Here is a 12229-nt window from a genome sequence, read left to right as displayed (position 1 = left end):
TTCTATTCATATTTTCCATTTGTCTTTGATTGTATTTTTTATTATTATAAATAACAAACATGTCATGATTCCGCATCCGGCTATTCAGTTGTGTTTCAGTGGTCACTAAAAGCTAAAAATTAAATTTACCCTAGTCCTATCGAATCATGTCATACAATTAACATTTTCATTTGTCAAGCATCATTTAACTATTGTCAGAATTAGAAACCGCATTTGACATTTATTCATGGTTTGTAACTAATTATTTGACAAAATATTTATTAATTCAAGCCAAAGTTTTTTTTTTCTATTCACATTTTCCTTTCTTTTTACCTCCTTACACTATTTCTATCCATAAGTTAAACAGAAAATATATACAAAATTTATTTTTAATTTTCTTTATTTCTATTTTATTTTTTATTATTATGATTTTTTTTTTCCCACCCCCCTCACTTAAAATAATGCATTGTCCTCAATGTATGAGAAAGTGCAAGATTAAAAGAAACAAGAATAAGTAATAAAAAGAAAAATTGAAATACCTTAATTTATAGACCTAATACACTAATGAATTTTATGGTAGTGTTTAATTAAAAAAAGAAAAATAAAATACAATAAGATAAGGAAATTTCTAATGAAAATGATTAAGAAAACAAATCAAAATAGGAAATCAATTAAAAATATAATTAAGGTGGAAAATGTAAAATGAAAAAGGAAATTAAACATTATAATCAAGTATAAAAACTTCCTAAAAAATTATGCTTCCCTTATTTGGTTTAAGAAAAGATTCAAAACTAACATAAAAGACTTGCATGTAAATATTTATTTGATTTTGTCAAAATCTGATTTTTAATGAAAATTTTTACAGCTAATTTTTTTTTAAAGGTTTTCAGTGCCTCAGCCGGTCCTTGGTCGGCCCATATAAACAGTCCGCCTGAGGATAATCGTACTTGCATTCTTCCGCCGGCCCTTGGCCGGTTCACACACCTAGGCCGGTAGGAGGCCAGCTGAGGGTCTGTCCAAAATTTTTTAAAAATCGAAAAAACAAATTCACGAAAAATTAAATTGCAAACCTCTCAGGAATGCCTCCCCAGTGCGCTTGTTTCAAGTCGAAAGCTCGACTGTTCATCCTTATCATCACGGAGGATCAATAAGACCGACTTGCTCACGTCTTTGATCAATCAAAACTCTAGGATATGGTTTACACCATTCCTTAAGAACTATAAAGACGTCTCCATTGCTCCCCTCCAACTCAATTAATTCATCATCTACCTTGCGCCATATTTTAAACGGTCCGCTCCACTTGGAAATCAACTTCCCCGCACATGAGTGCATATGAGACGTTTGAACTTGGACATACTCACCAAGAGTAGCAACTTCCGTATGTATTTGTCTCTTGCTTGTAGTTGCTATCTCATCGAGCTTCAACTTCCATGATGCCCAACATCTCGGTTTTCCTTTGCGCGGTTTGACATGACGTGCCTTCTTGATTAATGCGCAAACACTTGAGGGTTCTTTTTCTTGAACCGCCTCCGGTGTTCCTAAGGGAATCACCTCCTTCATAGGCACATGTCATGTGGGTTCAATATAATCAATCCACATGCATTTCTCTTCCTCACGCTTGCTATCATTATGCCTCATGTCAAACTCTACACTTTCCTCATTCATTCTCAAAGTGACTTTTCTAGCATGAACATCAATCAACGCCCGCCCCGTGTTCAAAAGTAGCCGCCCGAGAATTATTGGGCAATCCTTGTCAATCGCATAATCTAGCACGACAAAGTCCATAGGGAAGATGAACTTGCCCACTTTCACTAACACGTCTTATATTACTCCATGCGGTTTCTTAAGTGAATGAGTGAATGGTCGGCTAATTGGAGCATCATGGAGATTTCCTTTACCGATTGATTTCCGCATAAATTTCTGAAAAGACACAGGGGCATTAGATTTATACTTGCACCCAAATCAAAAAGACAATTAAGAGAAGTAGAAGTGCCAATTGAGCAAGAAATAGTGAAACTCCCTGGATCTTGCAATTTGGTAGGCAACTTGCTTGTGATGATTGAGCTACAATTTTCAGTCAATGAAATAGTGCCTTTTTCGTCCCAGCTCCGCTTGTTCATGATTATATCTTTGATGAACTTTGCGTATTGAGGCATTTCACGCAAAACATCTACTAGACTTATGTTGATTTGTAGCTTCCTGAAGATGTCCAAGAATTTATGGCATTTTTGGTTATCTTGTTTCTTCTTGAGTCGACTTGGAAACGGTACCTTAGGAACATATGGAGATGGTGGTGGTGGTCTAACATAAGGAGCCTCAACTCCAACGACGACCTCTTCACTAACCCCTGACTTACTAGAACTTGCCTCATTAGCACTTGACTCATCATTAACTTTGATAGGCTTCTTACTATGAGGATCATCAAAAAACTTGCCACTTCGGGGTGTGATAGCTTTCACAAACTCTCTTGGATTAGTTTCGGCAGTATAAGGTAAACCACCTTGGGTTCTACCTTGGATGGAGCTTTCTAATTGTGATAGTTTCACCTCGAGATGATGGAAGGCAGATGCTTGAGTTTTGTCTATTTGTCGTGCTTCCGCTTCAAACCTCTCGAATCCCTCCATTTTCTCTAATATTTTATCGAGCTTGCTCTCTTCATCTTGATCCCTGTTTTGTTGGAATTCGGAAGGATATTGCGGTCTACCTCCATAGTTGTGAGAGTTAAAGTTACCTTGGTTAGGTTGGTAGTGGTTGCCCAACTGAAAATTGGAACTTCCCGCACTTGATTGAGTATTTGCGTTGGCTTGACCCACATGATTCGTATCCTTCCAGGCAAAATTTGGATGATTCTCCCATCTTGGATTATAGGTGTTTGAATATGGATCGTTACCTTGCCTTTGTCCTCCAACGTAATTAACTTGGTCATTTGTGGCATGTCCCGTAACTAAGCATTCTCCTCATGAGTGACTAAACTCTCCACAGAAGTCACAACCTGCTTGAACTGCTGCCACCGGAGCATTCATTTGACTTGCTTGCCTTTTATACATCTCCACTTGAGCTTGAAGAGCAACGTTTTTTGCTTTCATTGCCTCCAACTCTTGGATTTGCTCTAGTGTTATCATGCCCCTTTGGGTTGACTGCCTCACCCTCTCTATAGGCCAAGAACTGCTATACATTGCCAACTCATCTAGCAATGCAAGAGCTTCTTTATACTTCTTCCTCATGATTGAGCATCCTGAAGCTGCATCAATAGTAGCTCTAGTATGCTCATTAATTCCATTATAAAATATTTGAATTAATTGTTCCTTTTGGAGGTGATGATGTGGGCAACTTCGCTGGAGTTCATTTAATTTGTCCCATGCCTCATATAAAGCTTCTCCATCATGTTGAAAGAAATCTATAATTTTTTTCGTTAATCTTGCAGTCTTCCCCAAAGGGAAGTATTTATTGAGGAAAGCTTCAGCGAGTTGTCTCCATATGGTGATGGAGTTGCTAGCTATAGATCGTATCCATGGTCGTACCTTATCTCGCAAAGAGAATGGAAACAATCGAAGCTTGATTTGATCCTCCGTCATGTTGGGAATCTTGAACGTATTGCACACCTCCAAAAATTTCAAAATATGCGCATTTGGATCTTTAATAGGCAACCCATAAAATTGGCATCGATTCTCAAGTAGAATAATCGTGCTAGTTTTGATCTCAAAAGTATTTGCCTGAATAGGTGGTGCAAAACATCCAAAATTAGCATGATCAACATCTGGTAAAAAGAATTCACCCAAAGTGCTCCTTTGAGGTGCCTGTTGTTGTTGTCTGTTTTGATTCCTTGGTTGCCTTTATTGAACTGGTGCTACCTCAACATTTTATGGATGGTGAGGCGGAATCATATCAACATTAATGGCGTGACCCGTCATGATGTCTAGCATCATCCCCCATAGTATCTGATTTTTAGGATGATTCTCGAATACTTCTCTCGAAACTGGTGAGGTCCTCTTGAAAAGGTTCTAGCGGAAGCTTGGATCGCCGTGTATTGTGCATACACTTTGACCAATTTTCTGCACAAAACAAAAACAACACTATCACAAGTAAAATCCAATAAAATTAAGTAAATAAAAATAAATGCTTTCGCACCCAAGAATTTTTGACTCTTAATCTATTAAATACGCAATTGTCCCCTGCAACGGCGCCAAAAACTTGTTGGTAGCGAACCGCAAGAGACGGTATCGCGCAAGTAATATAATCCGGAAGTACGGATATCGATCCCATAGAGACAATGGATTTAACGACTAATTTTTAGAATTCTTTTGACCGGTTAGCTACGAAAATGGTTTGAGAGTTTGTAACCAAAATAATTACAAAGTATCCACTGAACAAATAAATTAAGTAATTAAAATTAATAAAGTTCAAATGATTTAAAAGATAATTTTTGGGAATAATAAGCCTGAAAGGTTCAAGGGTTGATAATTCTGAATAAGAATATAAAATCCCGCTCTCTCGAGCCTCAAAGACCGAAATTATCACAACTCAGTTGTATTGCTAAAATTATAGTTCAGGTTAGTCTAAAGCACCATAGCTCTCTCTCGAGTTACTATAGATAAAAATAAACAAATAACCAATTAATATGCAAATTACTCACTCTTGTGTTATAATGAACCTAGTCAAATGATTAAATAGGATGAAGCCAAACCTTTGAAATCGCCCACACAAGAGGTTGTGATAAAGTTCTTCAAAGGGTATATTGTACATCGTCATGGATTGCTCGAATCCATTACTACTGATCATGGGACAATGTTCACAGGAGGATATATGATAGAATGGGCATCTCAGATGAAAATCAAGATGTTGCACTCGACACCATATTATGCACAAGCCAACGGGCAGGCCGAGGCAACTAATAAGGCCATCAAGCTTATCGTCTAGAAGATAATTGAAGAAAATCTAAGGTTGTGGCAAGTTTTATTGTCAGAAGCTGTTTGGGCGAATAGAACCAGTCAGAAATTAGCAACAGGAACCTCGCTCTTTAGGATGGTGTATGGGCACGATGTGATGCTGCCAATGGAATTAACAGTCATGTCAACTCACCACCTATATCAAAACAAGCTATCTCGGGATGATTATTTTGATACGATGGCGATAGAAGCTCTTGACTTAGACGAAGGAAGAGAGACATCGCTAGATCACATGGAAGCTCAGAAAAAAGAGGGTAGAGCGAGCATATAACAAACGAGTGAAACCAAAGTCTTTTGTCGTGGGCGATATGATGTGGAAGGAAATATTGCCCATATGCCACAAGGATAGGCGATTCGGCAAGTGGAGCCCGAATTGGGAATGTCCCTTCATCGTAACTACAAAACTGGCCAACGGTGCATATGTCCAGGCCGATATTGATGGAGACGAACACCATAGGGCAATTAACCGTTAGTTCTTAAAGAATTACGTTTATAGTTGTTGGGAGAATATAGACCGAAGATTGTTTGGGGCTGCCGAAGAATAGTTCTTTCAAAGAATACGAACTTTTCAGACAATGTTGACCGATTAGTTGAATTTTTATTAGAAGGGCCGAAACATATTATCTTTTAATCAATTTGTTGTAAAAGTTTGGCCATAGCTACTGTAAGTTGAGTTTCCTCAACAGGTTCTCCGTTTTTCTCAACTATTAAGAGAATATTTTTAATGTCTAACAAAGCAATGCAATTAAAATATATCGGACTTAATGGCCGACGAAGCTAACAATTAACGTAATTTGGAATTGAAATGCGATGTTATAAAAATATAAAAATTCGGCCATCAGGCCGATTAACAGTACCAAAGTACAGAACTAGCATAAACCAGGAAATGTTCAAATATTTTAAACCTTGCAAAAGGATCAGGATTACAAATTTAAAAATGGCTGAAAAAATTCCCCAACTTGCTACAAACTTGGTTGTACTCTGCACGAGCCGGCCTTGAACTGGCTCTTGGCGATGCTGCTCTTAAGGAAGTTCCGACATTTCTTCAAATCAAGGCCTTCGGTCATGTCCTTGTCCAGAGATGCTTCAAGGTCGCCGATACCACATTCTTTGGTTTCCAATTCAAGATGTAGAGCAGCGATTCTGGTGCTAAGTCCCTGAGCATGATTTCGGCAATCTTGGAGTTTGGAGGCAGCCGACTTCACTGTTGTCTTTAAGGAATCAATCTTCTCTTTTGCCTCAGTATCTTGCTTAATGAGTTTGTCATGATCGGCCTGGATCGACACAGACTCTTCGTACATCTTTTGAAATATAGGAAGTGATACCAGAAGTTTCGCCACAGAAGAACGAGCTGTGGCATCCAAGATTTCAGATAAAGCAGCTGCGGACTTCTTCAGTTTTTTAACGTCTTCGGCCGATTTGAATAGATTGATTCCCCTATCCCACATTTGAGCCATCACATACAGATGTTTGCCCCAGTTTTCAGATAACCAGCTGCTGACTTCCATGGTCGCTTCCTCGGAAGGTAATATAGGTGCATCCTCGCCATCATTGTCCGACTCAAGGAAAGCTCTCATCTAGGCTGTAACGATATCCTCCTCAGCCGAGCCAACATCAGGGATTTTCCATGTTTGACCATAATAGAATATTAGCTTCCAAGGAGATTGTTATTAATAATGTGGCGATTAAGAAAATACCTTAGTTGCAGTTTTGGCCGTAATTCTAGCGGGCAAGTTAAGCAGATCAGAGCCAAGCAGCGAAAGCTTAGTAGGCAGCGGCGAGAATGTAAATATTTGTGAAATGGTAGGAGTCGTTTGAGATGGAGTTCGCTGAGAAGACAAGGACTGCTGAAGTTGGTTGACTTTATCGCCGATCTGATCATCGCCGGTTTGAGTATCCCCCCTTGAAGAAGAGTGGGCACTCTGCGAGGGTTTAGGAGCAGACTCTTCCTAGGCTGGGTTGGGGTCGAACAGATGAGATCCCCTTAGTTCTACTTTGGCTCTTTTAGGCTTCGGTTCCCTTTTAGATGGTTTCTTGCTCGCCAACCGTTTTTGTCTTGCCCGTTTTGATTCAAGTTTCTCTTCTCCATCAGTGTCGAATACATCCTCTTTGTTCCATATCGGCACACCCACTGAAGATAAAAAACAAAGTTCATAGGCCGATATAAGAATCAACTTAGAAAAGGAAAGTATATCATTTACCTAGTATCCTATTATAGCCGATTTTGACTAATTCGTGTATTGCCTCTACATCAGAGGGGCATCTGATGCCTGTGTATGACACACCTTCTGTAATACCCCGTACGTTTTTTGTTATATTTTTACTTGATTTCGGATTGGTTCTTGCATTGAGACACCTTGATTGAGCCTTGTTTTGTATCTTGTATGTTACACATGAATCATGTGGGTATTATATATTAATTCGATTCATTTTCGGGTATTTATTGAAGTTGTTTTCCCATGTTTTCTAAAAATGCCATGTGTTAGTAAACCGTTGATATCTCACAATTGAACGGTCGGATCGAGCTCATTTTTAAATATTTGTTCCTAGGAGGATTTACTAAAATCTGGTCGGTTGGATTGTTATTTGGAGGTTTCCAACTCTAAAAATACCTTTTAAACCGTGGGCTATAATTGCAGCGCAAGTAAAGCCTGCATGAGTCTATAAATAGACCCCTTAATTTGCAAACACTAGCCCCCATTAACCTTCAAACCCAAAAAATTAATTTCTTTACTCAAAGAACTTGATTTCTTCTTTCTAACAAGTCCGGATGCGATTAATTCGGCTACGTTGTGTTCTTCGTTGGAGGCTTGTGGGTTAAATTAAATTCGGTCCAGCCCCTTGAACCTTTGGTTAATACATCATTTATCTTATTTCTCATCATCTTTAGGTATTGTTTTCATATCCTTTTGATTCATGGATTCATTGTTATGTGATTTTGCCTAGAAATGCATAATATAGGATTTTAATGAAGTGAATTGTTGTCATGTCATGCTTATGCTACTGAGTTTATATGGGTAAAATGATGGTTTGTACATATATAAACTGATGTTACATGTTTTGAAAAGCGTTTGGCATGATTCATCGATGTTTGGATTTTTCTAGCAATTGTTGTATTCTAATCGATTTGGTGGTTTGAATCTATTAAATTGAGATTCTATGCTTAGGTTACTGATATGTATGATATGTTTGATGGATTTGAGGTTTATAAACTGATCTTGTTGGTTTTATCAACACTTTGGCATGCTCTCGATTGTTTTAGCTGAAATTGCGTAAAATGGTGAATTTGGGTGCCTTAAGAGTTGTAATCGCATTAATGTTTTGTGATGATGTACATACTATTCTAAGATGATATATATGATGTTTATATGATTTAGGATCAGTGGCTATATGATTTGGGTTTTCGAATGCATGATTCGTCTTGTTTAGCATGTTTAGGCAAATTCTAGCAAAAATGTGTTATCGGTTGTTTAAGGCATGATTTTAGATCTGAGTTGGTTTGGTATATTGAAATTATGTATGATATACTACTGATCTAAATGAGTTTGGGAGTTTGAATTATAAATATTTTGGTACGTGTTGGCTTAGTTTGCAAACTAGCTAGTTTTACGCTAAAATGCTTTGATTTCGGATTCGATGCTTTGTAATGACTTAAGATCTGAATTACTTTCGTATTATTGATTATGGCATGTATATGAACTGATCTAAGGTGTTTTGGTTTGGCGATTCATGTTTGGTCTCGTTTTGGGCTAAGTGTCATGAATTCTTAATTGGCTTGATGTTGTGAAAAATATGTTAATTGATTCCAAATGTTTTTATATGGCATGTGTTATATAAAATGTGATTATTATGCATGCTGGGGCTGTTGTATATTAGTGTCTGGCTTATTTGGTTGTGTTTGTTCTTTGGGGACTTTTATCGAACACTTTATAATCATGATGTTATACTTGAGTTTTAATGTTAAATTTAAGTTCCCTTATTTCTCTAAATTGAGACTTTGGTATATTTAAATGATTCCGATTTTAAACGAATTTTTTTACTTTGGTTGGATGTTTGGTTTGGGTGGTTAGACTTGGATCACCCAATTTGTGAATATAGGCTTGACAGTTGTGATAACTTGGCTAGCTCACCACTTTGGTTTAAACTTGGTTCTATGATTTTAATTAAGTTATTGAAATGGTTTTCCGGATTATGTTTTAAAATTGGGAACTCAATTTGACTTGACTATCATATGACTTTGGTTATGTTGAGTATGTATGATTACTCTACTTTGGTTTATGCTTTGGCATTTTGGCTAAATATGTGTAGTTACATATTGATGGTGTGTACTTTGGATTGGTTTATATCTGTGCTAGTCCTATGTGTTGTCTAGTACTCTCTAGAGTTAAATGATGATATTAATTATGTTTTATGCCTTGTTTTTAGACCCGTCGACTGCTCGTGCTTCGGAGTCGAAACAGGTTTAGTTGCTTGCCAGGTTTTTCACGTGGATTTGCAAGCTGCAAGTTTATATCGCTGTTTTTCAGCATTATGGATCTGAATTGGAAAGGGCTACTCGATGGGCATCATATCGAGACTGCGTGTGCACCGATATATAATTATATGGTATTTAAGGTAGGTTATAGATACGTCTCACCTAGTGAGGGCGCCGGTGGAAGATACGTCTCCTGGGACTCACGTGTTTATTTGAGCGACTGTCGGGGAATGGTTATGGAGATACGTCTCACCGACACGGCAACTTGATTTAGATTGTTTTGTGGTTTAGGGTTTTAATACTTATCCATAATGATAAATTGTTTTATAAATGTTTAAAGGTTTTTAAAGGTTTACACTTAATAAATGTAAATAGTTGTATTAACTCATCTCAGTATATCTGACCCCATTGTTTTCCCAATTTTCCGAGGGTTATGATTTTAAGAGAGTCAGCTGATCTCCGTTCTTTACTTTCCTCGGAGGTTTCGTTTATTTTAATAAATTGTCAAACTGTATTATTCTTAGACCACAGTAGTAACTAAGAGTCTTTATTATTATTTAAGTTGTTGTCGGATTGGTCCGACTAGTTATATTTCCTTTGGCATGGTATACTGTTCACTTTGGTTTATATGTATGCCATTTTGGAGACTCCTGGGCAATTTAAATAACGTTGAGCAGAAGGTGGGGAGATACCGTTCAAGGCGCGATAGAGATAAGCGAGCATGAATTCGCCAAGTTACATCGTCGGCCTTCAGCCAAAGCAGCTGCCAAGGTGAAACAATCCTGTGTAACTCTGAACGAAGAAGTGCACAAACCAAATTTTGTCACAAAAAATGCCAAAAAGGCGATATGTTCCTTCTGATCAGGTTTTCTAAATTCCTCGCCCATAAACAGCTTGACGAACGGACCATAACTTCTTTGAGATTTGAACGGCTTGAATATTGTGGTATCGGCATCCATATTGGGCGAAATGCGCTCGCTGACAACCGGGATGTTAAGAATTGCTGCCAGGTCCAAAAGTGTGATTGTCATAGCGCTGAACTTGAAGTAGAAGCAGTTCACGACACTTGATGTAATGTTCGGCGATTGGTCTGCTTGCCTTGCATAAGTTGATCATGTCGTAGATACCGACCTCGGCCCATAATTTTGCTAAAAATGGGGCTTGAGTCTGTTTACCCGGTTCTGATACCCTTTAATTTTCGATCGGCCAGTTTCAAAACGCGAAGCGTGGTGGGGCTTCAACATGGAAGGGAGTGGCTAGTTTGCATAGTTGAGTCGGCGATACAAGAATAGGGCCGACACATTGTTGGTTATCACCAGCATCGATAATTACCTGGAAGTAGTGTTTTACAAACCGAACTGGTGACAAGACCGGTGAAGTCACCGATTCACGGTTCAACCGGTTCAACCAGTTTAACTTCCGGTTGAACCGGTTCATTCAATAGAGTGGTACTTTTATTTAGTTTTTCTTAGTCCTTGTTTTTGATTTATACCGAGAAAGAATGCCTCAAAATGACCAAAACCCACTACCTTTTTATCTTATCTTTATTTAAAGAGTGTTTATCCCATGCAACCGTTGCGCCATGTCATTTTTACATCAAGCCAATGAGTATTTGCGATAGGGAATCTTTTAATTATTACTTATTTTTTTTATCATTCAATTTTCCACATGCCTAACGCATAATTGGTTTGTTGCACGAATGACATGGCGTAACGGTTGTGTGCAATAATTTTTCTTATTTAAAAGTTGTTCTTATCTCTGTTACCCGGACTCGCCATTTTGGATCGACGTACCCGTGTCAACAAGACATGACACGGGACACGACACGAGATCTGGGTCAAAATGCAACCGGACTCTTCGAAAAAAATCAGTCGAAAAGTTTTGAGCTTTAAGGTGGTTGAGAATGATTAAATGGAACTAGATTAGTGAAAATCTGAACTTCCGCCTTTGATTTTTCTATATGCTATTTCAGTCCTCAATTTTATGCGGCTAGGGTTTTTAAAATAGAAGAAGAAGAGGATGAAGAAGAAGTGACGTGGATGTTTATGTTTTAAATATAAAAATGGGCTTGCAATTGAGCCTTTCTTATCTAGTAGTATAATATCTTCTATTATTAATATTATGGGCTTCTTATGGGCTTATCTTTTTTAGTGTAATTTAACCCAAGGAAGATAAAAACCTAAAAACGAATTCTCTCAGAAAAAGAAAAGAAAACCCTAAAAAGAAATAATATAGTAGACTAAAATCTAAAATTAATAATAATTCTAATTCCTCTAAAAAATTCTAATTTATTTGTCGTTTGGCGGATCCCCGCACCCGTGTCTAATTTCGGATCTGTACCGCCGTATTTTCAAATTAGAAGATCAACGAGTCGGATATGCGGATATGTGTCCGACTTGGACACCCATATCCGAATCCGGGTAACATAGGTTCTTATATGATATATCTGACAAACCTTCTAAAAGCAGGTAAAAATATATTTATATTAATTATTTATATATTTTTTTATTTAAAATACAATGACTTAATATCTTTCATTCCTTTTCCCAAAGTTCTTTTTTCATAAGTTGAATCCTATAGCACGTCTTCTCTGCCAAGCCAACTTTCTATCTATAATTTCTCGGGAAAAGGTGCAAAAATGACCCTAATGTAACAACTGAATCTCTTGTAAGCACTTGATGTTTTGAGTCTCGGATATGACCTTAATGTAACGAAAACGTATCAAATAGACACCTCAATTAAACGGTGTCACAAAACCAAGTTGACGGAACTTATATGGCTTTAAAATCTAGGGTATATATCTGAGGTGGCATATAAAAAAAAGGTAAGT

The 12229-nt window shown here is 37.6% G+C and overlaps 1 protein-coding gene and 1 non-coding gene across 2 annotated transcripts; one reads left to right on the top strand and one right to left on the bottom strand.

Moving 5' to 3' along the window:
* Positions 1 to 1805: 1805 nt before the first annotated feature.
* LOC126678228 (uncharacterized) lies at positions 1806 to 4728 on the bottom strand. Its single transcript, XM_050373134.1, has 4 exons — positions 4664 to 4728; positions 3945 to 4031; positions 2972 to 3789; positions 1806 to 2923 (listed from the first exon to the last, which is right to left on the bottom strand). Exons 1-4 carry the CDS (start codon positions 4726 to 4728, stop codon positions 1806 to 1808), a joined length of 2088 nt encoding a protein of 695 aa, XP_050229091.1.
* Positions 3292 to 3398, top strand: LOC126679649 (small nucleolar RNA R71). Its single transcript, XR_007640936.1, has one exon. It is a non-coding gene; the product is annotated as a small nucleolar RNA R71 (small nucleolar RNA).
* Positions 4729 to 12229: the final 7501 nt, after the last annotated feature.

The sequence above is a fragment of the Mercurialis annua genome, linkage group LG4, assembly GCF_937616625.2.
Source record: "Mercurialis annua linkage group LG4, ddMerAnnu1.2, whole genome shotgun sequence".
Taxonomy (NCBI): domain Eukaryota; kingdom Viridiplantae; phylum Streptophyta; class Magnoliopsida; order Malpighiales; family Euphorbiaceae; genus Mercurialis; species Mercurialis annua.
This window is presented reverse-complemented; position numbering and strand designations above follow the sequence as displayed.

Excerpts from the sequence above, each read along its gene's own strand:
- LOC126678228 (XM_050373134.1), bottom strand. The coding sequence starts at position 4,728 with ATGACGATGTACAATATACCCTTTGAAGAACTTTATCACAACCTCTTG. Across the intron at positions 4,032-4,663 it reads TTGTGTGGGCGATTTCAAAG|AAAATTGGTCAAAGTGTATG; the intron begins GTTTGGCTTCAT and ends TGTTTTGTGCAG. Across the intron at positions 3,790-3,944 it reads CCTCACCAGTTTCGAGAGAA|ACAACAACAACAGGCACCTC; the intron begins GTATTCGAGAAT and ends GAATCAAAACAG.